Here is a 26,019-nt window from a genome sequence, read left to right as displayed (position 1 = left end):
ACAAGGGGATGTTAGGACCCACAACACTATTTAGTGAGTCCCACTAAGGCCCCGTTCAGCTAAATAAGTTAATTGGCTTATTTTTTTTGTCCTTATTCAATTTTTTTTTCGTATCTATTAGTTTTTCGTTAATTTTTTGAGGATTATTGCATCGTCATGACAAGAGGAATCTAAAAAGTAAAAAATTACGATCGAAACCTAATTTTTTTGAATAAAGACAAAAATAAGCCAATAAGCCAATTTTTTCGTCTTTATTAAAAAAATGGATTTCGATTATAATTTTTCACTTTTTGGATTCTTCTCGTCATGATATGCAATAATCTCCAAAAAATTGACGAAAAACTATCAAATCCAATTTTTTTTTGAATAAAAATAAAAACAAAATCAATTAGCTTATTTTTAACATAACGGGCCTTAAAAGATGTGTTCATAGTATTTTTGGAGTAATACTCAATGACTAGTTAACCCAAGAACAACGCCAACATTCTCGGCTCTTAACTTGAAGCCCAGTCAAGCCACCCCCTCTCTCCCTCTTAGACTCTGTTTGGAACTTAAGAAAAAGAAAAGAAAGAAAAAAGACAAAAGAAAAATGGAAAAAAAATAGAAGGAAAAATTTACTATTTACAAAACTTAAAATTGTTAATATTTTTTTCACTCTTTCTCTTACAACCAAATAATAGGAGAGAACATTTTTTAATTTTCCTTTTCTTTCATTTCTTTAAGTTCCAAACAGAGCCTTAATCCATGAACCCTTGAGTCATACGTGCTTCTGGAGGCAGAATTTTCTGTGCCGAAAATTCCTCTATACCTTGAGATTTTCTGCCGTTAAACTTAAAACAAACAAAAAAAAATACAATTCAACAACTGAAAAACCACTAACACAAAGATATATTACCATGTTCGTTTTGAGATTTTGAATTTATAAGTAATTGGTGTAAAGAGAAATAGAGTAATAATTAAAAATATAAATAATAATTGAAGAGAAATAAAAAAAAATAAAATAAAATAAAATAAAATAAAATAATAATTAAAATTTAAATTCAAAACTCTTAAACGAACCGGTTGTTTTCAGGACGAAGAACATCGGACCCCGTGCCTCCGTACTCAAAGCCCAGCTTTTATCACACCCCCATTTCCCCACCACTGTTCTCTCTCTCTCTCTCTCTCTCTCTCTCTCTCTCTCGCATAGTTGCATGGCCTCACCATCGCCACCCATGAAACCCAAGGCCCACCACTACACCACAACTACCCCCGTCACCACTGCAACCACCACCACTGCAACCACCACCACTGCCAATAACTCCAGCGACAGCACTTCTCCCAGCCCACCTCCATCACCTCGCCGCCACTCTAACTTTCCCCAATGCCGTCGCCGCCGGCTTCCCAAAAGAGTCCACTCGTTTCCCCGCCGGGAGAGCTTCATCGCCGGAATATTCCTCCGGCGAGGCATCCGGTACTTCCTGCTGCTGCCTCTACTGTACTTAGTCTCGGGCTTGATCATGTGCGTGGGTCCCTTCTCTTTGATCATGCACCCGCGACCTTTACCTGGGTCGGTCTACCGCAGCCACGAGATTTTTGACAAGCTTTGGGATGATATTCGGTCCGATAACTCCTCCGCGATTGAGGTCTTTTTGCTTATTAATGGCCTTCCTACATTTTACTTTACTTTACTTTTATTAGTGTTCCTTTACGCTTTGGGAGCACTCTCAAGGTACGTGGTTCAATTTTCCACCGGGTGAATATCCAAAAGTAAGTGAGGGCTGTGACTGGTGTGACTGTGCTAGCTCTTCTAGCTTCTAGAGGTTTGGGGTTTGAATTATGCAGTTGGGTCGTGACTTGGCTGTACGGCGGTTCCTCCCTTACCAAAAAAAGAGTTTGAATTTAGACGAAAATGAATTACTATTTTTTAGTACTTGTTTTATGGACAGGACAATCTTTCTTTTGGGATGGAGGTAGTACCATTCTCTATTTGGTTGATGAGAAAATGCTTGGAAAAGAAAAAGAAGCGGCAATGTTCTGGTCATGCTGTCTTGGGTTTCCACATTTTGTTTGAAACTTTATTTATTTGTTTTCCATTTTAAGTTCCCCCAGTTTTCATTTGGTTGCTTTGAAATCGTGGTAAAGTAAAGTTAATCTGGAAATAAACTCTCGATTGATTGACAACAGAGTACCTATCATGCGATCCCATTAGAATTGTGCATTTTCTTGTCGTCTCCCTTGGCCATTTTTCATTATTTTTTTTCCATTTACCGTTTGTTAAATAGGTTGCTCTGAATTCTGATAGACCATTGATAAATTACTGTTTAGTAAATTGTTTTTAGTTTTTTGTCAATTTTGGGTGGGATTGGTGAAGATAGAAACGAGGTCGACACAAAATCAGAAAAGTATGAAAATTTGCCGGGAGTTCAAAAAAAGTTCAGAAAAGTCAGCCGCTAAAATTGCATTTTTTTCATCTGTCTTTGTTTTTTGTTTTGCTTTGGGTTGTAAATTTCTTTTAGTTTTTAAATTCCTCTTCTTAGGAAAAATAATTAATCTACAGAATTTGTCCCGAGTCGAGACCAAAAAGCTTTAGCACTAATTTTGAACCTCTATGTCTCTAAGCAAACAAGCTGAGTCCTGAGTGTGTGACTTCTTCAGGCTTGGTATCATAAAAGAAGGAATCCGGAAAATGTGTTGAACCTTGATTTGATTATAAATGGAGCTCGTTTTGAACAATCTTAATCTAGTAAAACGCTAAGTTGAGCTAGAATCACTTGGTTCGTTTTGTATCCCTACACATAAACGTGGAACTGAATATGTTTTTCTCCTCTTTCACTTGTCAAACCGACTTGGAGTTCTAGATGCATGGCTAGTTTTTGATCTTCAGGTTCGTTGCAAGTTTCAAATAAACTGTTTTTATATTAGAAACATCGCTGCTGGATTGTTTGTAAAAAGCCCCGGCAAATGGACTCCTCAATATTTTGTCTTTGGGGTTGGATCCCCTGTCTCCCTCCATGTCCCGTCCTTTGGAATATGCGAGCCCTATGGTACCTAAATATTGCATTGTGATACTTTACTTTTATCATTGGACTGGAGAGTACCATTGCAGAGGGCATTTGATGATTTGTTATGCCCTTACCATGTGTTTGGAGGACCATGAAATATAATTGTTTTTTTGTTTTGTTTTGTTTTGTTTTTTTTTAAAATGGAGAAAATAGATTGCCAAAGTTTTTAGAGACATTACTTACGGCCAAGGGGGATTGCAAAAATATGATATGTGATATAATTTGAGGAATGGGAAGTTTAATGGAATTAGGAGTCGTTAGGGATAAACAGCCTTTGTGGTCAGGAATAAGCAGTAAAACAATTATGCAATACTTTGAGGCTTCAGAAATGCTTCCCGTATGATATCGCATTTACCGGCTTGTTTCCAGAAGTATTTGAAGGGAAAGAAAATCAGAGTTTTCTTTATATTGCAGCAAAGATTCGAAATTCTAGTGGCTTTGAGAAACAAAACTATGGAAACTGGTTTCTCTCTTGGGAAGTGTTCCTCGTGAATGTAGTTCACTACGGTACTCTTTCCCCGCAAGTGTGAAAGCATCATGGCAAGGCCGCTGTTGTGCTTTTAATTGTATCACCACCCTGCTATAGGTTTTTCGAACAGAGACCAATTGCCGTTCGTAGATGTCAATCGTGGTGCACATTCACATAGTTCTTCAAATTAAGTTCCAAGAAAAGAGAACAGGAAAATGTTCGTGTAATAAGATACTTCTAGAGAACTTCTGTGATGTTCTTGTTTTTATCGGAGGAACGTGTTTTTATGATCTTGACTTCTTGATCCCAGAATCATGCCTAATCTCAGAATGAATAAGCTATTGTATAATTGGTTTGTCTTAGTAAATATGATGACACATTTGCAATCAGTTGGTTGATGATTTATTGTTTCTTGTTGTAGCTGTCCTCTATATGGAGATACAAGAGGAAGCTGAAAGAGCAGAAACCCTGCCCACAAAAAACCGGTGGTCGAAACTTTGGTATATCTGTTTATGTTGGATTTTGTGTGGTTTATTTGATTGGAGATATTGACTTTGCAATTTGTCCCATGTGGTTAACTAATAAATGGTATCTGGATGTGAAAAACTACAAATGTGGTATAAAAGAAAGTTAACTGATTCAAGGACCATACTTTCTGTATATGAACTGATGAGCTAATTATTTTCGTTTCAGGGTCCTCTATGCTTGGCAAATACCTGGTTGTTGAAGCTAATGGTGGGCTTAATCAACAGAGGTCATCGGTATGTGATTTTTTCCCTACAATTTATCACCAACTTGGTTCACAGGCACTATACGACTATTGTTATGCTTCCACCTAAGATTCAATTGACCTATATAGCCACCAACTTGGTTCACAGGCACTGTTATGGTATGGGCCATGACGAAAGTTTTTATCAAGGACGGGAATCCCCTCTGAGAGGAAGTCGATCCCCGAGGATGGCTCCGTTGAAGAACCGCGCCCTCTCTCAGTTGAGCTGATCGCCGCTGGTTAGCGTTGTGCTCTTCCTGAGCGGATTGCGTGCGCCTAGAGCTGTGTTGACGGAGCTACTTCTTGCTGTGTGCCCGGTGCCCAAAGCTCCGACTATTACTGACTTATCGGTTGATAGGATAGTGGGAAATTGTTCTGCTCCGGAAAGTAGGAGGTTGGGAAGGGGGAGACCAAATAAAGCAGATGAATGGGGGCTTCCTATCAGGCTGGCTAAACTACTGTTTGTCTACTCTAAAGATATATTTAGGTAGAAGACCCAAAAGACGAGAAGTTCTCGTCTTTTTTTCCTTCTTTTTTTATTTGTTGGATTGCTATCTGAGTAGCTAGTAGGAAGCTATGCATCGGATAATCCTAGGCTGTATTGGAGCTCTTAGCTTTAGGATTTCTCTTGAGCAATCCCTCGAAATCTCTCTCTATCTCTCGACTTGGAAATAGCTACCAGTTGGTTCTCAATCGAATGAAATAACGTATCTAAAGCCCCACCTGATTGGCTCCGCTATCTATCTGAATAATTGACTCCCAGAGGTCTTCTTCCCACCAACGGTTTGCTACGTTTGTTCGTTCTGTAAACTCCCCTCGCTTCAGTACTCGCTTTGCTACCATTAGTATGTATACACCGTTAGTATGTATACAAGGGGCTCTTGCCTAGAAGAGGGTCCCTGTGCAGAAGTAGAGAATTCAAGTAACGAAGCACAGGCTCAAACCAGATCGTCAAGTACTTCCCAATCCTTAGCGCAGCGGATTGTTCTTTCTTTAGTTAGGACCGCCATTAAAGATGGGTTAAAAAAAAGCCTAATGAATGGTTGGTCGACCACATTCAACGGTCAAAACTCATGCGTTGAGCTCCTTTTCTTAGAGAAGAAGTGAGACTTTGAAGGATGGGCAAGCGTAACAGCTAACAGTAGTATGTGGCAACACTTCCCTTAATTTGCTGTTAAAGCCCTTCTAGTTTTCCCTTGTTAGTATTCGATTGATTTACAGCCATGAAGACTTAGCCCGCTCCTAGCCTACTTGTACCTGTAGCCAAGGGCATGCAGGATAGACTAAAAAGCATTAGAAATCTCCTCCTCAGTCACTCCCTGCTTGACTCTTTCTTCCAGAACTGGTATTTCACCAACCTTTTTTTTTGGCCCAGATGAGGTCAATCCAAATGAGAAAAGTGCATCTCATATAGCTGTGAAATGTCATGAATTGATTTTCACTAATAAGGGCTCTTGAAAAATGAGAAAAGTGCATTTTATATAGCTACAATTTCCATGAATTGACTTTCCCTTCGTAAGCCTACGATAGAAATGAGAAAAGTGCATCTCATATAGCTGTGAATTGTCATGAATTGATTTTCACTCATACGAGGTCAATCCAAATGAAAAAAGTCTATCTCATATAGCTGCGAAATGGCTGCTTTTGAGGTCCGCCCTTAAGCCTGATCGTTCCAACCGCCCACCATTGTTGTGCCTGCCTTGTTGTCTTTCTATGTGAGTAACTGTCCAATTGTTGTCTTTTTCATAGTAGTCTTCTCGGTTAGTAATAGAAAGAAGTAGCAAGTCGTTTCTCACTCCGTTATGGGTCTGGGTTAGTTGTGGTAAGTGAAGTAGGAAAAGTGGTTAAGAGTGGGAATGCGGCTACTGCGGCTCGCAATAACAGAGAGAGCACCACTCAGGGAGGGGGGTGATCTCAGCATCTTTATTGTCCTTAACTTCCTGAAAGATAACTAAGGATAAGGAAGAAAGCTAAGCAAGAAAGAGGTGTTCGATTATGGTGAATGCAATGCACGATATTTTGTGAATTGAATTTTCATGAGAAGCTATCTTCCTTATCCTTAGTTATCTTTCAGGAAGTTAAGGACAGTAAAGATGCCGAGATCACCCCCCTCCCTGAGTGGTGCTCTCTCTGTTATTGCGATTCGATTCACTTAGTGTCGAAACCAACCTGACATAAGGAAAGGTTGTTACATGATCGTGGAAGACACATGGGGTATGGCAAAGAAGATTTATATCGCTTGCTCTTGAAGCTCAATGTCAACTGCTCCCACTCGGGCACGCGGGAATCCTATCGCTCTGCTCCCTTGACCGACCATTCTTCGTCTAATCCTGCAGTCTCCTACGTAGGTGGTAATGTAGACAGCATCCAGGTGCGGGTGTCTACTAGCATCTATATCCTCACCCGAGAATGTTATTGCTTGAGGTGCAATGATCTGGGAAAAGATAGACTGCAGTTTCGAGTGACATGGCTGGTGGTAATGATGCGTGGTGGTCGCTGCTGTAGCTAACTAAGGCAGTCTAGTAGAAGTAGGGCGAGCGAAGGACGAAAATGAGTTCTCGCCTCAATAACCTCAAGGCCCTGTCAAAATGGGATATGTTCGATCTAAGCTTACTAATGGGGGGGCGTCTAAAAGAAGAAGCAAGGAGCGTGGCTTTCCTCTCTCTACTCTCTCTATGTCTGTTAGCGTGGCCCTACTTCTAGCCTGCTTTGTCTTTAAACATAACGAGACGAGCTCTCCTCTTCTCGTCTGGGCCAACACTTAAAAATCAAGTGTAACTACCGTGTGTTAAGCTTCGTAACCAGTAGCAATAGTCGTATAGTGCCTGTGAACCAAGTTGGTGATAAATTGTAGGGAAAAAATCACAGGCATTACCTCCAACGAAAAGAGAATCAACTTGGTCACAAGCCTTGACCAAGTTGATTATTATTGTGCTTGAATCAAATTATTTGGAATGCTTTCCTTCTTTTTGTTGTCCAGTTCTTCTTCTGAATGCTTAATAGCACTACCACTCCTGAAACGGTGTAACCGAAACACATACACGTGCACACTGGAACAATGGTTGAAAACCTGCGTTGCATAAATGTTCCCCAACAATAGTCGTACTTCTGAAGCCAGTTTAATGCTGTGTTTGGATTGGGTTTTGAGAATTTTTGAGTTTGGTTTTTAAGGTAATGATTAGAGAGAGAAATAGGGTAATGATTGGAGATAGGGCTAATGATTGGAGAGAGATAGAGAGAGAAATGAGAATAATGATTGGAGAGTGGAGAGAGAAATGAGAGGAATGATTAAAAGTAGGGGTAATGAGTGTTTTTTGAGTTGGAAAAAAAATTTCAAGGTATGATCCAAGCAAGGCATAAACCATGTGGCCGCTTCTCAACAATCAGAAATTTACAAAGCCGTAAACATATGTCCTGAATAATTTATATAGAAGGTTGAACATCGCCCTTTTCCCCCTTTCCCTCTAAATGCTTTCTGCATTGTTGTGGTTCTTTTAAATCCTGGAAATCCATGGTGATTCATATGTAACATTATGTTTCTTACCACTATGTGATTTGTTTTCCTTTCATTTATTGAATTTACAAGCTGGCCACGTGTGTCTTCGACATCCCACTTTATTCTGCATTTGTGTTCTTGAAGCTTGTTCCTTCTCTCTCTCTCTCTCTCTCTCTCTCTCTCTGTAGATCTGCAATGCTGTGGCTGTGGCTGGACTTTTGAATGCGACACTAGTTATCCCTCAGTTTGAGTTCCACAGTGTTTGGAAGGATCCAAGGCAAGAAATACATAACAATCCTTCCTCATTTGTTCCGTAAATCTGTGAGATCCTTTACTATTATGCAACTTCCGTTTTCATTGATGACGGTATACAAGAATATGTGACTTATGATAGACACAGTTTTGTGCATGTAAGATTTAGCCTACAAAGGAGTGATGAACACACCATAGTGATTTACACATTCATGTGCTATATGTGGTGTTAAAAGAATATAGTTATTCATTCCCAAGATGGTGGTATTGAAAGAATATTTTTTTTTGGTAAAGATACTTTCCAGTTTCCATTGAAAACCCCAAACAAAGAAACAAAGTACTCCAAAAGAGGAACTACAGAATCTACCAGCCCGAACATGACCTTACAGCAAGAGAAATAAAGCTGAAAACAACAAGCTGATCAACAGAAGCGATACACAGCAATTACAAAGGAGAAGGAGAAAAAATTACATGATGAACATTCCAAAATCTGCAAAGATCTATATTCTCTTGCTTAGACTTCATATTACGCCAGGATAATTGAGCATCTCTGATAGAGCAACAAACTTTAGCACTTAAGGTGCTTGGGTCCAGAAAGTTATGCTGAAAAACTCTGGCATTTTGTTCACACCAAATGCTGTAAACCACAGCAGCAGGGGAGAGCTTGAGCACATTCTTCCGAAAGCTATTACCTTTTGCTTGGTTAGTGAACCAAGCTATTTCATCAACCCACCATTTCATTGGGAGTCTAGCTACCTGATTCCTTTGCAAAATATTCACCCATACAGCCTTGGAGTAGGGACAATCAAATAATAGATGGTTGTGATCTTTGGAACTGTTATTAGAGCACAAACTGCAAGTAGAATCAGAGATGATACCCCATACCAGCATCCTATCTTTTGTGTTCAAACGATGTTGCATAGCCATCCAGAGAATGACGGCCCATCTGGGCACATGCTTCTTGAACCACACCACAGAACACCACTCTTGTCTAGGATAGGTTACGCTAATACAGAACCAGGCAGACTTCATGCTAAAAATACCATGCTTAGAAGGGACCCATATCACTGAGACCATCAGGAAGGAACCCTCAGGAGTTAGGTTTTTAATCTCCTGCATAACTCTGCTTCTCCCCCTGGGCCATTGCCAGATGCCATTGTGAGTGAGAGATGAGACCTTAGCATTGAGAGCTCGACCTATGTTAGAGCAAATTCAATCCCCATAATTTTCATACAAGGGACAAATGGGATGCCAGTTATCCAGCCATGCAAATGTAGATTCACCATTCCCTATCTTATAAAAGATTAGAGGCTGGCATAAATCCCTCATTTGAAATTTTTTCCGAACTGTCCGGGAAGAATTAGAAGACAGAGACATATGCCACATATTTTGCCCCTTTATGATATACGTGCGGATCCACTTGATCCATAGAGAATCTGCTTTTTTACTGTAGGCTCAGAGATGTTTTATCATAGCAGCAGAGTTGCATTCTTTAAGCCTCCTAAAGCCCAGACCACCTTCCTCTTTTGGAGTACAAACCGCAGCCCATTTGACTTTAGCACATTTATGGTTGAGTTCACATCCAGACCACAGAAATGCCATAAGTTTGGATTCAATCCCTTTGATAAGTTTATGAGGTAGAACAAAGATCTGATTCCAATATAATTGGATACTCCACAAAACAGAACTAATAAGCTGAACTCTCCCTCCATATGTCAGAACCTTATTAGACCAACTCTGAATCCTTACTAAAAAGTTGGTGTTCCCTCAGCTTAGCCAAAGTTAAGGAAACATGGTGCAAATGTTCTGACCAAGTCTTGCTGAAAATGAGAATATCATCAAAGAAGACCAACGCAACTTTCTGAGATAAGGCCTAAACACATCATTCATGAGGCTTTGAAAGGTAGAAGGAGCATTAGTTAAACCAAAAGGCATGACTAAAAACTCATAATGGCCCTCATGGGTCCTAAATGCAGTCTTTTCAATATCCTTGGAATGCATCCTGATTTGATGGTAACCAGACCTCAAATCTAGTTTAGAAAAATATCTTGCTCCATGTAACTCATCTAACAATTCATCAATAATGGGAATGGGAAATTTGTCCTTGATGGTTCAGAGCCCTATAGTCAATACACATCCTCCAAGTATTGTCTTTCTTTTTGACCAACAAAACTGGTGAAGAGAAAGGGGATACACTCTGTCTAATTACTCCAGTTGCCATCATTTCCTCGACTAACTTCTCAATCTCATTTTTATGAATATAAGGGTATCTATAAGGTCTGATATTGGGGGGTTGAGCACCAGGCTTAAGAGGAATCTGGTGGTCATGGGATCTAAAAGGAGGAAGACCTTTAGGTTCCATAAAAACATCATCAAAAGTATGCAAAAGCTGAAGCAAATCTGGATGTACCTCCTTGGAAGGCACAACTTGGATGCTGCATAATTGAGCCAACATTCCTGGAGATTGTTGAGCCAACATTCCTGGAGATTGTTTGTTTAGCAAATGCTGCATCTTCTTAGCATCCACAAGTCTCACATCTGTAGCAAGATCCCCAGTAAGAGTAAGCTTTTTCCCAAAAACTGAAAACTGCATCTGCAGATTCTTGAAGTCCCAAAGTACTGGCCCTAGGGTGGACAACCATTGTACCCCCAACACCATGTCAAAACCCCCTAAAGGCAATAATCGCACTCAGACGTAAAATCAGTACCCTGCATGGTGCACTCAAACGTAAAATCAGTAACCAAAGCTTTACTACTGATTTTAGTGCCATCTGCCACAATAATGGTTAAAGGATTGGTTGGTTGGATTTGAACTCCTGCCCTCTTAGCCACCCTTGGATCCAAGAAATTGTGTGTGCTTCCAGAATCAACAAGTATATTGACCTCTGTATTCTTGATAACCCCTTTAATTCTCATAGTTTTATACGATTGAATACCTGATATGGCATGTACTGAGATATGGAACTCCTCTGAACTGTCATCAGGAGCCATTTCTTGTTGGGCTTCTACAAATTCCTCCTCATCATCCTCAATGTCAATCATAAACAACTGTTTTTTCTTGCACACATGGCCTCTAAAATACTTTTCATCGCAACCAAAACACAACCCTTTTGCCCTTCTGTCACCAAAGTCCTTGGGAGTTATCCTTTTGACAACCCCACCTGATTCTGCAGTCTTAGAACTTGAAGCTTGAGGCATTTGTGGGGTAGTGGGAAAAGAGAGTACAGGTTTCATTGGGGCCCTATTTTTCTTGTTTAAAGCCTCAACTGTGTCTTCTTGAAGTCGTGCCAAACCCATAGCTTGGGATATGGATCTTGGTTGGAACATCTGAACTCCACCTAACTGCCACATAGCATTCTCAAAAGCACTATCCCCAAACCTAAGGAGCAAAACCCTAGAAAATTCCCTCCAAGTACGTAGGGTGTGGGATTTCTTAAACCATCGATACCAGTGCATAGCCTTATCCTCCATGTGTAGAGAATCTAAATGTAATTTCTGGGTTTCGTCTATGGCAGTTAACTCGAAAAATTTCTCACATTTGTAAATCCAAGCCTCAGGGTCTTCCCCAAAGAATTTAGGAAAATCTAATTTTGGTTGAAACAGACGAACATGGCCCTGATTCTGATTAGGGTTTGGAAGTAGTGGAGAAGAAGAAGTCAAAGATACCTTTTCTTGAATCTGTTCATACTTTGAGTTCAGAGTGGTGATCAGATTCTTGATCTCCCATCCATCGTATCGTTGAACCCATCCATAGCTGCGGCTCCGTAACATCTGTCAGCCGTTGAATGAAGTTGTTGGTTGCATCTGTCAACTTCCGAATAGATTCTTCCAAACGTTTAATCTCTTGCGCATGAGTTTCTGCCATGATTCCGATTGCCCACAGTCAGAGGAGCAAGGCTCTGATACCACTGATAGACCTTTGTAGTGAAATGCAGCCAAGAATCGGACCAATCGGACTTTTATTATTGATTGAGGAAAGAATTACAGAAGAAATGTGGAGAGGAGAAGAGAAATTACAGGAGGAGAGGAAGAAAGAGAGGGAAATAGGAAAAGAGATAACAACCACACCCCTCTCCTACGCACTCCTACCGCTTATATCAACCTAACAGAACAACCAACTCCTCTCCAACAGACACAACTCACAATTACAATATTACCCATAAAGCTCTGAATACAAGCTACAATTACAATTAACCCCCTATGCTTATCAGTGGATCTCTCTCTCTCTCTCTCTCTCTCTCTCTCTCTCTCTCTCTCTCTAAGTTGGACTAAGGTCCGACTCTCGTCGTGAGTATAGAAGGAGCACCTTGATGAACCTTCAGCTTGTCACCAAACAACATAATCCATGCATATGCGTGAAGTTACAACATGGACTCAGGACAGATATTGGGAGCGGGAAATCTCTGAGTGTCAATTTCTTTAAATTTCTATCTCTAGGACACGTGAGACACCAAACTATAAATATTTCTTATTCAGATGATTGCTGCCTACAAGGTGTTCTATGTATAGTTTACAGAATTTTGATTACAACATATGCTTGCTAGGAGAAGTTATTACCAAACATGGCAGCCAGGTATCCAACTCTTTCTTCGAATGTGGAGTACCTGTGTAATTTATACATCTAAAGAGTCTATGTAGCATATGTTATGCGGTAGCACTTTAGTCCACATAACTTTGGAGTACTGGCACCAAAGTAAACCAGTTTCAATTAATGAGTGTTCTTAAGTGAGGACATGGCCTAAAACCGAGGGGAGTCGGGGTATATTGTCATGAATAGAGGTGGACATGCTTAGATCAAAGTCGAGTAGAGTTTGCACTACTAGGGGTGGGAAGTTGAGTGTGCCAAGGAAACTGATCTCTAGATTGCTTAACTGTGCCTTGGATGGTAAACCAATACCTTGGAGGGAGAATTAAAAATGTGGCCAGATTTGATGTGGCATTTTTTTGGCTTGCCACTTGGTTCAAGGGGAAGATTTACCTAGACCTCTCAACGAGGATTTGGATGGGCGATTTGGTCCATTCATGTATTTTCTTTTGTTCTTTTCTTCCATGTATTTATGACGAAGAGGTTTTGTTTTCTTTTGTGATTTTTGGATAACATACATCTGCCTTCGTCTGCTTTCTTATTTCTCAGGCTATGTATTTTGCACATTCACTGTGTCATCACAAGAGCATAAGAAAATTTGTGCATGCTTTCCCGTTATCCTTTACTAATTTCTTTTTTGCTTTTTTGCAGTCAGTTCAGTGATATATATGATGAGGAGCATTTCACAACCACCCTTCAAGACTCTGTGAAAGTGGTACATGAGCTACCTCTGGAATTGATGGAAGTATACGATTTCAACATCAGCAATATACCAATTTTCCGAGTACAAGCTTGGGCTACAGCCAAACATTACTTAGAAGAAGTGTATCCAGTCTTAAGTGAGCAGCGGCAAGTACTTCACAGATTTCTTTTCCCTATCCCTCTCTAATTTTATACTTTGTATCGCCTCATTTTATTTTATTTTTTGATTGGCAAGAGTCGGTATTGTTAGAATAGTTAGATTAACACCTTGGAGGAGGAGTTGAACTCTTGACCACCTTTCCCTTGCATTTAAGTGCACCCTTTGATGCCGTTAGGCCACAGGCCTCTTGGCTTGTGTCGCTTCATGCTACTGATATTTAGGATGCGAACTCCACGAGTCTTGGAGCTAACTAGGAATTCAAAAGTGTGAAAAACGTGTCTGTATGATTTATGCCATATTCTGTTTTGTCATAGCTTCTAAAATTTAAAACCCTAGATTTCTACTCTTCAGTTCCAGAAAATAGTGTTGAACAAGGTGAAGTTATGGTTGTTTTTGTCACTCTGTTAAATTGCTGTTAGGATCGTTGATTTGGTCGAATGGATGTGTATGCATCCTCCATATACCATAAGGAAGGATGAAAAATATCCAGTTACTACTATTTGTAGTAATATAATTCAAAGCTGGTGTGCTTTTATTTGAGTTAGGAATACCAAGCCACGGAGTAAGCAAGGGATCGTCAACTGATCTACAACTCAATTCAATTAACTGCTTCAGTTAGCTGGAAAGCATCGTTACATACTTATCGTTACGACATTGTCGAACACTCTACGACAATTGTTGGACAATTGTCGAGATGTGTCATATTAGTACTTGTTCTTGTTTGCAACTTGACACGTGTAGGACACTTGGAGGATACACTTGTCCATCCATTAGGCAAATGAAACATGCAACACGTGTGGAAAAAAAATACGCAGGATGCAAAGATAAAATCCTTCCCCTGTTTTTTCAAGAAATTCTAAATCTCAAAACTTTAAATTTGTTAATGAAAATATTTGTCTTTGTATATTTGTTTATTGATGTTTCCTTGCCGAGTCATAAACTGTTTGTTTTGAAATGGTCATTTCAGCATGTTGTGCTGTATCCGTTTCCCATGTCCGTATCCATGCTCCTTGACAAAAAAACTGGAGGAGTATGTTTATTTGGCTGTCCTGAACATTTATGCATAAGTAAAAATTGCACCCAAGAAATACAAGTGAAAAGTCTCAAGAGCCCGTGCAACTTAAAATTGTGGTGCGAACACCTTAAGGTGTATGATGTACACCTGGTGCATTTGTGTAAACTTCTGAATAAACTTATGTTCAGTCGATTTTGATTTTTGACTAGACAAATATGGATGTCTTTAGGTCAGTCGATAATAGTGAGGAAAAGGAAAATATAATTCTATTGAAAAGACTCATAACTTTCCATTTCTTAGAACAAAATGAGAATTTGGATTATTTCACTTTTAACTTCATCACTTATTAACTCTATAGCTCTGACCCATAACATGAGAATGATGGATAATTCCACTTTTACTCTGCATTCTGCATTTGGCAAGAGTTGAAGATGATTTAAATATTGTGGCACAAATAGTCATTCTCCCTAACAATAATATCATTTTTGATACAGAGTTATCCGCATTGCTCCATTTGCAAATAGATTGGCATTGGATGTTCCACGAGACATTCAATTTCTGAGATGCTTAGCCAACTACGAAGCATTGAGATTCTCTCTTCCAATCTCTACGCTTGCAAAAAAACTAGTCAACCGAATGATTGACAAGAGCTCAAGTTCGGAAGGAAAGTATGTTTCTGTCCACCTTCGATTTGAGGAGGTACTGACTTACGATTTTGGATTTTGTGTTCTCAAGACACTTGAATTTATGTAGTTTTTGGTTGATTGTGATTGCATAGTTTTTGGTATTCAATACATAGGATATGGTGGCCTTCTCATGCTGTGTGTATGATGGAGGAGAGGCTGAAAAAAGTGAAATGGATTCAATTAGGGTAAAGGGCTGGGGAAAGAAGTTCAAACGAAAAGCTCACATAATTGCACCTGATCTCAATCGGATCAATGGAAAGTGCCCTATGACTCCTTTGGAGGTAGTATTTGTCACTCAAAAATTTTGCTTGTTTTCTGTTTCAGTTCTTCTTTCTCGTAAATGGTATTTGGAGATAGGATGATAGGTTACCAGAGGCTAATCATAGTAATTGCATTGGCAATTTTTATTTAGTTGGCTTTCCTTTTCTTTACATAGTAAATCATGACAGAAAACAGTTTACCTCTAAAATCTTCACAGGCACCAACACTTTTGTCTTGTTCTGATACTGAGTCCACCGATTCCATGAATTTCCCACATGACTATATGATGAATCCTAAAAATACACCACCAGAAGAGGACGTTGAAGACCCTATTATTGAGGAGACCTCGGAACGTGAAATCCCTCCTCATGCACCAACTTTTGACTACTTTATGCAACCAAACAACAAAACTTGGTAAAATGTTTTCTTCGAAAACTATTTACATTGAAACAAACAGAACGCAAATACCCTTTGGATATGAGATCCACAAGACATGGGAATGTTTAATACCTTGTGGATGGGCTATTATTAATCCCATCACTATTAGACTATTAGAGTGATGGGCTTACTTATCCTATAGCATTATACCTGCATTCAAAATTAGTCCATCGAACAAAATGGACCCTTAGTCCTATTTCCCGCCTGACAATAACTCTCTGTGGTTGCGTTTGTTTTTCTTTGTCAGCATAGGTTGGGATGATGCTGAGAGGTATGGGATTTTCGAACAATACTCCAATCTACTTGGCCTCTGGAAATATCTACCGTGCTGCGAGAAACTTAGCTCCTCTATTGAAGATGTTTCCTCTACTGCAGACTAAGGAGTCTCTTGCAGCTCCAGAAGAGCTTGCTTCATTTGAGGTAAAATATGTAGTGCCTTGTATTTCAAAATGTTATCTCCTATGCCTTTAAATCTCTATCCTGGTCGCTTGTTGAGTTGGGACCAGAAACTTGGCCCTTTTCAACCAAAATCCTAGTCTTGCTCGCGTCTCTTCTAATCTTTATCAATTTGCATCACGATCTAATTCTGGTTTCCTGTAGTGGAGCATCATTCATTCACTTCCTCCATAGTAGGAAACTTACAAAAATCTTCAAAATTTTCTGCTGCCCCCACACTGCCTGGTTTTGATTGTTCTAGGTGACAGACATAAGGAATTCCTCTGCATTGCAGTCAAGTGGGATATTTACTTAGGGTGCGTTTCCGCTAAACTAAATGAACTAACCCATGTTTTCACGGATTTCTAGGCAGGTCATTCTCCTCACATACATCAACTAAAATACCATTTAGTGGAAATAACTTGATTATTGTCATTAGCCTGAAGAGAATTTTTTTTAGCAGAAACGCACCCTTAGTCCCTTATCGCTTTAGATAGAAAGACAGAATGTCCGGGTACTTATCTATGTGATTTCATCTACTGTTTTAGTCTTTGTGATCATTATTGTCAGTTTATCGCCACCACTCAGGTTAGCACCTTTTTTGTTAGAGATAATTAGAAAATTTTCTCGAAAAATTGAGCTGCAGAAAATTCTTGTGGCCAAGTGTCAAAGTGTCTTTTGGTGATGAGTCGAAGTGTGTTCCATTGTTCCAAAGAGAGTTCTTAGTATTATGAAAATTTTAGTTGGTCTGCAAATCTAAATTTCCAAAAAATTGGTGGTAGCTAGACCAAGCAACACTATTTCTGGTTGAAGTAAAACCTGTGAGTTATAAACACTTGGTCAGTTGGTCTAACTCCTTTGTTACTACTTCCATTGTAGGGTTATTCTTCAAGATTGGCTGCTTTGGACTACATGGTATGCTTGTTTAGTGAGGTGTTCGTTACAACTCAAGGTGGAAACTTCCCGCATTTTCTGATGGGCCATCGAAGATTCCTTTACAACGGGCATGCTAAAACGATCAAGCCTGATAAAACCCAGCTTGTTTTCTTATTGCAGGACACGAGAATCAGGTAACTTCGGTATAGCTTATTTTCTATAATTCTGTATTATCATATTCTTCTGCATTTTGTGATCTTGATGAATCAAAGTATAAAAGCATGTTATATAAAAGTAAAGAGAATTAAAGGAGGGCAGGCCGTAGAAGAATTTTTTTGGAGTGGGAGAAAATATGTAAAACCACTAGTCATTAAGGGCAACTCTCTAATTTTGATGGGGTATGAATATCTAAGCCAAGTCTATAAGGCTCAAATGTAGTCGCTCACAGATGTGAATTGGGAAAGCAAGTCCGCATTTTTAATTAGGCCCTGTAGACTTCAATTATTTGCAGCTATACTGGTGGGTTTGTTAGTGGAGTCAGGCAACCCCCAAATGCCCTCATGTGGCTCCACTCATGGAAGGAGGTAATGATAAAAGTTGTTAATTGTTTGTGTCTTTTATCCTAGGGACATATATATGCATTCGAGCAGCATTGAAATTGTTAGACTTGTCTCACATCACTCCTCTAAGTCACCCAAGCTTGGTTAATAAATTCTAGAGGTTACTCTACCTATTGCCAATTGGTTTTAGGTTGGAACCCTTCAAGAAATCTAACATGGTATCAGAGCTAGGTCTTGGGTGGCCTCACTCGTGTGGGAAAGTCTCTGCCATCTCTGTCGCCCGAGTCAGTCAGTCAACTCCTGGTCTGTCACCTCCACGTGCATCCGGGTTGCACGTGAGGGAGAGTGTTAGACTTGTCCCACATCGCTCCTCTAAGTCACCCAAGCTTGGTTAATAAATTCTAGAGGTTACTCCACCTATTGCCAATTGGTTTTAGGTTGGAACCCTCCAAGGAATCTAATAGAAATCAAGTTATATCCTTCAAGATAACATTGTACTTTGGAAATATGCTTGATACATAATATTGTGTAATTTAATTTTGAGCATTTTTGAATGTCTCATATGATTAGCACTGAATTGAATGTTCTTTCAATGGTTCTTAGTTGGAAGGCTTTCAAGGATCAAATGAAAACAATGGTAGCCGAAAGTGATCGCAAGGGGATAATGGTACCTAGGGTTAGAAAAAGCAACCGAAAGGCTTCTGTTTTCTCAAACCCTATCCCAGACTGCAGGTGTCTATGGGAATCAACAAACTTGACACTCAAATTGACCCATACTTCCCATGCGCCATATCTTTGATGGAACCCATTTGTATGGCCAAGAAAAGCTCATGCTACAGCTACTACTAGTACATTTTTCCCCGGAGCTTAAGTCACCTTTGTTTGTTGATTTTTACTGTTACAAGAAAATATTCCATGGAGGGGAAGAGAAGCACGGGGCAGGAGGGTTTTGAAATTTGACCATCGGCGGGATATTTATGTACAACAATTTTTCTTCTTACCATTCAACACGGCGATCCTCAACACCTCACATATTATTGCTTGCTTCTGAAGATACTGGCATCCGTTTGATTTTGCTTTCTAGTGCAGATTCAGATGATTATCATATTCGGCGATAGGCTGGGTTTGGAGAATGAGATGTCGACTTTGGCCCATAAGTAGTGGTCTCAACATTTAATATAGGTTCAAGCGTGCAGTTTGGATTTTTTTATTTTTTTATTTGCTCTCAAAAATTGGCGTGGTTTTAGTTATTTGGTGATGTTCCCGTCTGTGTCACCTTTGAAGAAGACAATTCGTGGACTGCATCTGCTCTGAAGGGTTCCCGCAACATTTGTACTGTAATTTGAACTACTGATTTGGGGTGTGATCAAAGAAATAGAGGTAATTGTATGTCCATGAACAATTTTCAATTCGCTCATGGTTTTTGGTGTAGATCTGAAGTTTTATGCTATTGGGAATTGAAAGGAATTGTATCAAAGTTTTCAAAATACTAGCATGAGGGAGTATGTCAGTAGGTTTGAATGAATTGACACTGATGAGTGCATATTTGTTAACGCACTCTTTTTGCATAGATACTCAGCCTGCTTTTGAGTGGGCCTTAAAGGACTTCCCTTGGACAATCCGTAGGCACTCAATCCAATCGGTAATTGCAAAATTCTGAACAAGGAGTTGGATTGTTTGATCTAGCACTTGCCAATATTTGATTGAGCTTAACTGTTGTCATCAAATTCTATGAAATGTGTGGCTCGGATCATCAAAGTCCAATTTAGAAGGGACCAACTCATAGCGGGTAAGGTTATCCAACATAAGGATGGGAGATGGGGGGACAAATGTCACAAATCTGCACCTTGACACGTCCCGTGCCCATGCATGCGCGCACGGTATATATATGCGGTAATAAACACAACCACTCCTGTACACGTACCTTTTTGAATGTAGCAGAAGTATTCCAAAGCTTCAAAGACTTTGTTTCGAAAAGGGGTGTCTCCAAGTTCAGTCCATGAAACTTTTATGCACCAAGGGGACTTGGAACAACACACGCACCAACTATTTTTATGTGGTTTGGCAATTGCATGTATATTCTATGGGCAACGGATTTCACCATTTTTGGAGGATATTTACAATAACTCAAATATACCAAGTCCTAACTATACCCACCTCAAAAATGTTTTTTTCTGTTGCATCTTCTTCAATCAGATTATCAGACTATGCACATTCATTTGAATAGTGGAAGAGAAAAAGCTCTAATATCAATGGGGAGTTGAAGATTGAGAGTCTTCTTCATTGGAGGATGGTGGGAAATTGGGGAGAGCTGAGAGTTATTCCATCACATAACTGCAGATATTCCAAGCTCTTACAAAATACAGTAATACTCCGTATTACACAATACAGAAACAATCCAAACTCTCCGCTTTCTCTCTAATTAGACTCAAAGCCTTCTACCGCCCCCACCTTTCAACCACCTCCATCTTCAACCCCACCTCTCAGTGGCGGCTCCCCTCTTTGCCAAGGGTAGTCACTTGGACACCCCAAAATGTTTTTTTTTTTTTCATGAAATACATGTAATATTTTGGGTGACTTAGCCAAAAATTCTTCCTATTTACATTTTTTGAACTCATGCACAAGCACCTTTTGCAATCAAACGTAAGGACAAATGTGCCTATGAAAGTGCCTAAAATTTTAGGGTATCATATGAAAATGCCTAAAATCCTATGGTACCTTATATATGAAAGTGTCTAAAACCCTAGGGTACCCTATGAAAATGCCTAAAATCCTATAGTACCTTATATATGAAAGTGTCTAAAACCCTAGGATACCCTATGAAAGTGCTTAAACTACTAAAAATTCTATAATAGGAAAGTGCATATCCTAAAACTCTATGAAAGTGTCTAAACATGTTTTAGCCTTATGGCTAAAAAACTCAAAAAGTTGAAGGACCTTTACTGAAAACTATTTTGCTAGCATTCTTTCCCTAAATGAAAACTATTTTACCGTCTTTATGGCTAATTTTCTTTATTTTTATTTTAGTTTAGTCCTTGAAAAATATTTAGGGGGCGTTTCCGCTAAGCATTAATTAAGTTATGAAATAGTTTTTGTAATCCATAAACGTCAAATTGTTTTTACTAAACTATAAGTTGTAGAAAATGCGTTAGATGTTTTACTCCCTCCGTTCCTAAATAAGTGTCCGGCGCGCAAAACTAGGCTTTACAAAACGTGCATATTTTTTATTTAAAAATTTAATTTTTTTTTCACAATATAATAAAACTCATTGCTATCTATTGATTTTTTTAACGCAACAAATGCTTCTTTTTGAAGGCCTAATTTTGCGCGCCGGATACTTATTTAGGGACGGAGGGAGTAGTTTAATGGAAATGACTTTAACTTTTGACAAAAAATTTTAATTTAGTATAAATAACTTTACAAAAGCCAGTAAGCTGTGGTGCAAAATTTTTAGTAGAAATGGGGCCTTAAATACCCAACTCAAAATATTTGAACATCCAATCCAAAAAACAAGCTGCAAATCAATCCAATGCATACAGCCCAAATAATAGATAAATTTTTGTGTGTATATAGTTGTGGTCTCTACAGGCAGTAGAGATTTGTGAACACACTCCTCATAATTTTTGGATCCGCCACTGTACCTTCTCTCCATGGATTTGGCGTGGCCACTCTCTCCACGAACCCATTCCCCTCTCTCCGGCCACACTGAGGTCAGGTCTGGTGTTGAGTGAAGTGAGCCAAGTCCCCCTGAGAAGGATAGAGGGGTAACGTCCTTCTACTCAATAAAAAGAAGACACTGATTGAGAAGTGACAAAAAAGGGAATTCAAAACGTTGTGAGTCTGACAACCTTTATGGTCGGGGTTTTTTCTCTTTGTTTTTTCCTTGTTCTTTTTATTTTTTTGCTGCTTTCAGCTGTATGCTCCCCTCTCGTACGACTCTATCTCCTTTGTGGGACTTTCTCACCCTTTGTAGGTGATAGCTACCGATTTCATCTCTGTGCTGGTTCTGGTTTAAGTTATTTTTCTTGGGGATCCAACTTCATTTCTTTGACTGGACCTATGTCAATCATTGTTTGTCAATGTTGGCCTACTTTAGCAGAATGTGCCGTTGTAGCCTGCTAATGCAAGTGCTCTTGTCTAAATTTTGATAGTTTTGATTCATTCTTGTATTTTGTGATGCAATTGTCGTACTGCCTTCGAGCTTTTGGAATGAAATTGCAGACTGTTCAAAAGAAGAAGAAGTAAACTTCAAAAAAGAAGTAAACTTCAGAACTTAATTTCAACATGTCATGATAACTCCAAATCCAAGTCCCGATCGGTAATCCAAATACCAAACTATTGTAATACCAAAACAAATCTAGGCATCCAAATTGGGCCAGAAAAATATTGGAGGCTCTAGGTAGCGGTCTCTTAGGCCTTGCCCTAGGTCTAGGCTAGGCCTAGCTCTAATATCATTTGTAATGCATCCAAGCCACCCAGAACACACACATGCACACCCAAACATGAATAAGTTTGCGATTCGGCTACTGGTGAGGGCTTGATCATTTTTTGTTCAATAAGTTTGCAATACAAAAAAATGATCAAGCCCTCACTGATATCATACTGACCTGATTTTTTTTGTAAAAATCCTTAAAAAAATACTTCAGACAAATTTAGTAGCTCCAGTCATTTGTATAAAACTCCAAAGTGAGTTAACGAGGGGTCCGTCTTCTCCTCTATCCTCTTTCTCTCTTTATAATAAAATAAGCACACATAAAAATGGTCTTAATATCTAGACAATTGTTTGCTACTTAATAAAATGATTAAAACCACAGAGCAACGAAAGCTTAAACTATCTAAGAGCATCTCCAACTCAATATTTTCCAAATCTTCATTTTGGAGGACCAAAATACTATTTTATAATCAAAAAGTAAATTTAGAGGGTTTAACTCAATACTCTGTTATCTTTCTCTATATTTTAAAAAACTCACTTTTAAATCTCAAACTTCATCACTTTTCTTCCAAAATTGATCAAGTTATCATATTTCTATTTTATAAATAAATACTCAAGATTGGTCTTATTTTAAAGATATTGTAAATATCTTTTGATTAATTAGTACCAATTTTTCAAAAGATAAAGATAAATGTACCAAAACCAATTTGATGATTAAAATAGGATATGAAAAGGATGAATAGTGAAATGAAGGAGATCCTCCATAAATTTTTGGTACTCCAAATATGGAAGATAAAAATCAATCCTCCAAAATGGAGGTAAATATGGAGGATGGATTGGAATGCATAATTCCTCCAAAATGAATGAATGGAGGGAGATTTGGAGTTAAAAAGTATGGGTTGGAGATGCTCTAACAATGATTTAAAATTTCAAACTAAAAAAGGATGTTATGGAGATGCTCTAAATCTATTGCCTACCCTTCAATAAGGGATCGGTCCTCTTGAGGAAAAAAGGACACAAGGACAAATAAAAATGGAGAGAGCTTATCATACACATCAAGCTTAATGCACCCCCTTAAATCGCTTTTGAATCAATAATGTTTTTAACAGTAATGCAACATTTTGCATGAAATTCGTGACATTTACATAAAAATTCATGACATTTGCAACCAAAATTTATAACATTTGTTTAAAAAACTTCACATCAAGAGAAATTTGGTAACCTATGAATGTTATGAGTTGCAATATAAAAGTTTTGAATTCAAGAACGACCTTACAAATATTTATGCAAACTATAGGATTGGATTGGACTAATAGTATACATTTTCATTTTTACCCTTACACAAATCTAAAGGACAACAACACCGTACACTATGCATCAAAAGCAAACCGAGAAAACAATAAATAACCAAATAAAATATACAGTAAAAAATAAAGTGCTCCAATTTTCAATTCGTTTGAACCAATGCAAAGATATTATTTTGCTGATCATATTATTCTAAATGGTTATAATTAAATTGTCTCTAAGACTCTAGTAATTAAGTTTATGTTCTTTATTTGGGATCCTATAGAGCAAAAACTTAAGTATGAGAGCTTTAGAGACAAAATTTAACTATGCCTTTTTAGAATAATATGATCAGCAAAACAAATATCATCGCACCAGTTCAAACAGATTCAAAATTGGAGTACTTAATTTTTTATTTTATAACACAGTTTAAAAAAAATGAAATGCTCCAATTTTTAATTAGTTTGAACTGGTACGAAGATCTTGTTTTTCTTTAGCAGTCCAAACGGTTTGGTAGTCTTGACCAATTTTGGAAAACAAATAAGGTACTCATAATACCATCACTCTACCAATTCAATCTCATCCCCTTGGAGGGTTATCAAACGGGGTCTGTCAGGTATGTGTATTGTAGCTTGTCTTAGCAGTCCTAATGGTTTGATAGTCCGAACCAATTTTAGAAAACAAACAAGGTACTCATAATGCCATCACATTACCAATTCAATCCTAACCCCCTGGAGGGTTATCAAACGGGGCCTGCAAGGTATGGTATGTGCTTTGTAGCTTTCCATTTCTATCAACTTTTTCTTACTTACTATATATCTAACTACGAAGTAAAATATGACCGTAAAAGGTAAAAAAGGAACTAACTAAAAATGAATGCTGCCGGGATGCTCTTAATTAGGTCTCTTGCCTACACCAAGGGATCCGATCAAAGTTGTCAATACCGTACCGGCTAGCATACCGTTTTCACTATTGAAATTGTACGTACCGGTACCGGGCTGTATCCCGGTACCGTTCCGGATTTACCGCAATTAATATTTTATATATATATATATATTTAATATATATCTACCATGTTGCATAATTTTAAGTATAAACATAAACAAAATGTAAAAAAGAAAAAAGAAAAAAGAAAGAGAGAGAAGATAATTTTATACCGGCCGGAACACTGGAAAATGTTCGAAACAGACCGATATCGTCCGGTGCATCCGGTATTGGCCGGAATAGGCCGGTATTTCAACCGGAACGGATCTTGAATTTTTGTGTTTCGTTTAAGCACCGGTACGATACGTACTGGTTGGTACGAAACGAATTTCACAACTCTGGATCCGATCGATGCCCTGAGGAAAAAAGGAACAAAGAAGAGAGCGAGGGAGAGAGAGAAAGAAAATGGTCCCGGGCAATATTGTACATACAGTATGATTAAAGGGACCTTAGACCAGTGACAAGGTGACACGTACGGATCATGAGGAACATGGGGGGTTGGGTTGCCCCACATGAACCTTCCACTGTGTTGTCTAAATGTGATGCAACTTTTCTAGTCCACGGGTTGGGAATAAATTGCCCCAACCCTCACTGTCCTGCAATTCCCCCAATAAGATGCAACTTTGCTAGTGCTAGTCCATGAGTTGGGAATAAATTGCCCCCAACCTCCACTGTCCTGCAATTCCCCCAATAAGATGCAACTTTGCTAGTTCCCAAGCCAAGACTGCACCGCACGCTTTATGTTTGCTTTGCCAGTTGCCTCCGGTCGAGACACACACTTGCTTGCTCTCTCTCTCTCTCTCTCTCTCTCTCTCTCTCTCTCTCTCTCTCTCGTGCTATGCTATGTTGCTTTCTTCAGCAGTATCGCCATCATTACAGACTTCGGTTGGTTTGTGTAGTAAGATGTACAGTACTATGCTGCATATTTTTGAGCCGTCGAATCGTGCATTCGACTACTAGGAACTCATCTCGACAACCAACGATCGAGAGCTATTTATTGTCGAGATGAGATCTGAGCTATCGGATGCATAATCCGACGGCTTGGAGATGCGTAAGCACACTACTGCACAATACCTTCCCCCAATTGAACCATTACACACACTTTCTCTCATCCATGGATAATCCACTATAACTGGGACATGGATTTTCTTTTTTCACTTCTACCAATGACTGATATTTGAGTCCTGCTATACATAACACATCGACTAGAAGTATACTAATGGGGTACCGATGAGCACGCGGGATCCACTCCGTATTCTACACGGATGATCTAACCCGTTCAATAATTTTTAACAAAAAAACCGAGTGGGCCCCCAAGAATTCAGCTCAATTTGATATATGTAGGTGCTCGATCCAATCTTTTATTTTTTTCATTCAGATTATAGGATCTTAAAATCAGAATGAAAAATTGAAAGATTAGATCAAACACTTACACATATCGAATTGACCTAATTTTTTCGCAGGCCCACTTGATTTTTTTAAAAGAATTATTGAACGGCTCGGATCATTCGGTCAGGACCCAAGGTGGGCCCCACTTGCCCTCAGCACTCTATCGGTATTCTCATGGTCGG

General features: G+C 38.9%; 1 protein-coding gene across 2 annotated transcripts; it reads left to right on the top strand.

Moving 5' to 3' along the window:
* The first annotated feature begins 1,072 nt into the window (after positions 1–1,072).
* LOC131329830 (O-fucosyltransferase 10-like) lies at positions 1,073–19,235 on the top strand. 2 transcript variants are annotated; one of them, XM_058363205.1, is made up of 10 exons: positions 1,073–1,625; positions 3,935–4,013; positions 4,207–4,274; positions 7,967–8,055; positions 13,267–13,464; positions 14,987–15,191; positions 15,292–15,459; positions 16,130–16,297; positions 17,192–17,382; positions 18,352–19,235. In XM_058363205.1, the coding sequence occupies exons 1-10, from the start codon at positions 1,194–1,196 to the stop codon at positions 18,545–18,547; spliced, it is 1,794 nt and encodes a 597-aa protein (XP_058219188.1). In that variant the 5' UTR covers positions 1,073–1,193; the 3' UTR covers positions 18,548–19,235. The 2 variants fall into 2 exon arrangements, with proteins under 2 accessions (XP_058219188.1, XP_058219190.1); XM_058363207.1 differs by having other exon boundaries at positions 1,203–1,453.
* Positions 19,236–26,019: the final 6,784 nt, after the last annotated feature.

Source organism: Rhododendron vialii, chromosome 6a (assembly GCF_030253575.1).
Source record: "Rhododendron vialii isolate Sample 1 chromosome 6a, ASM3025357v1".
NCBI lineage: Eukaryota > Viridiplantae > Streptophyta > Magnoliopsida > Ericales > Ericaceae > Rhododendron > Rhododendron vialii.
This window is presented reverse-complemented; position numbering and strand designations above follow the sequence as displayed.